The sequence below is a fragment of the Octopus bimaculoides genome, unplaced genomic scaffold (genome assembly GCF_001194135.2).
Source record: "Octopus bimaculoides isolate UCB-OBI-ISO-001 unplaced genomic scaffold, ASM119413v2 Scaffold_175499, whole genome shotgun sequence".
In the NCBI taxonomy this organism is placed as follows: Eukaryota; Metazoa; Mollusca; class Cephalopoda; order Octopoda; family Octopodidae; genus Octopus; species Octopus bimaculoides.
In genome coordinates this window covers 14,472-15,586 of record NW_026357037.1, presented here as the reverse complement: position 1 = coordinate 15,586, position 1,115 = coordinate 14,472, and the positions used below count along the sequence as shown (strand labels likewise).

At 42.4% G+C, this 1,115-nt stretch overlaps 1 protein-coding gene across 1 annotated transcript in view; it reads left to right on the top strand.

Annotated features, from left to right (window-relative positions):
* Positions 1-569: 569 nt before the first annotated feature.
* LOC106881862 (trithorax group protein osa) overlaps positions 570-1,115 on the top strand; it is a 6,271-nt gene continuing 5,725 nt past the window's right edge. The window contains exon 1 of the mRNA XM_052978277.1: positions 570-688. Coding sequence (XP_052834237.1) covers positions 649-688 — 40 coding nt within the window. The 5' untranslated portion in view covers positions 570-648. The remainder of the gene's footprint in view (positions 689-1,115) is intronic.

Sequence of the window (1,115 nt, the reverse complement as noted above, 5' to 3'; positions counted from 1 at the left end):
GTCGATTATATCGACCCCAGTGCGTAACTGGTACTTTTTTAATCGACCCCTAAAGGATGAAAGGCAAAATCGACCTCGGCGGAATTTGAACTCAGAACGTAGCGGCAGACGAAATACCGCTAAGCATTTCGCCCGGCGTGCTAACGTTTCTGCCAGCTCACTGCCTTAATGTGTGTGTGTATATGTGTATATGTGAGAGGTGTATGTATGTGTATATGTGTGTGTGTGTATGCATGTGTGTGTATGTGAGTGTCTTTGTGTGTGTGTGTGGGTGAGTGTATATACGTGTATATGTGAGCGTGCATGTGTGTGTATGTGTGAGTGTGTATGTGTGTGTGTATGTATGTGTGCATATGTGAGTACGTGTGTATATATGCGTGTGTGTGTATGTATGTGTGAGTGTGCATGTGTGTGTGTGTACGTATGTGTGTATATGTGTGTGTGTATGTGTGTGTATGTATGTATATATGAGTGTGTTTTTGTGTGATTGTGCACGTGTGTATGTATGTGTGTATATATGAATGTGAGTGTATATGTATGTATGCACGTGTGTGTGTGTGTGTGTGTGTGTATAACATATATACTTATGCATTTGTATGCTGATATCTTATATAAGTTCTCTTCTTTCTCTATTTCCAGGTTCGAAAAATGGCATTGCGATTTATCGTTGCCATAGCTTTGAGTGCTCGTAAGTCATCTTTATACCATTATATATTCTCTCTTTTACTCTCTCTTTACATGTTTCAGCACCGCCTTTATAGTCAAGCAAATCGACCCCCAGGACTTATTCTTTGTAAGCCTAGTACTTATTCTATCGGTCTCTTTTGCCGAACGGCTAGCTTACGGGGGCGTAAACACACCAGCATCGGTTGTCAAGCAATGGTGGGAGACAAACACCTGTACTACCTGTATTATCCACAGGCAATATATATATCATCATCATCATCATCGTTTAACGTCCGCTCTCCATGCTAGCATGGGTTGGACGATTTGACTGAGGACTGGTGAAACCGGATGGCAACACCAGGCTCCAGTCTAATTTGGCAGAGTTTCTACAGCTGGATGCCCTTCCTAACGCCAACCACTCAGAGAGTGTAGTGGGTGCTTTTATGTGT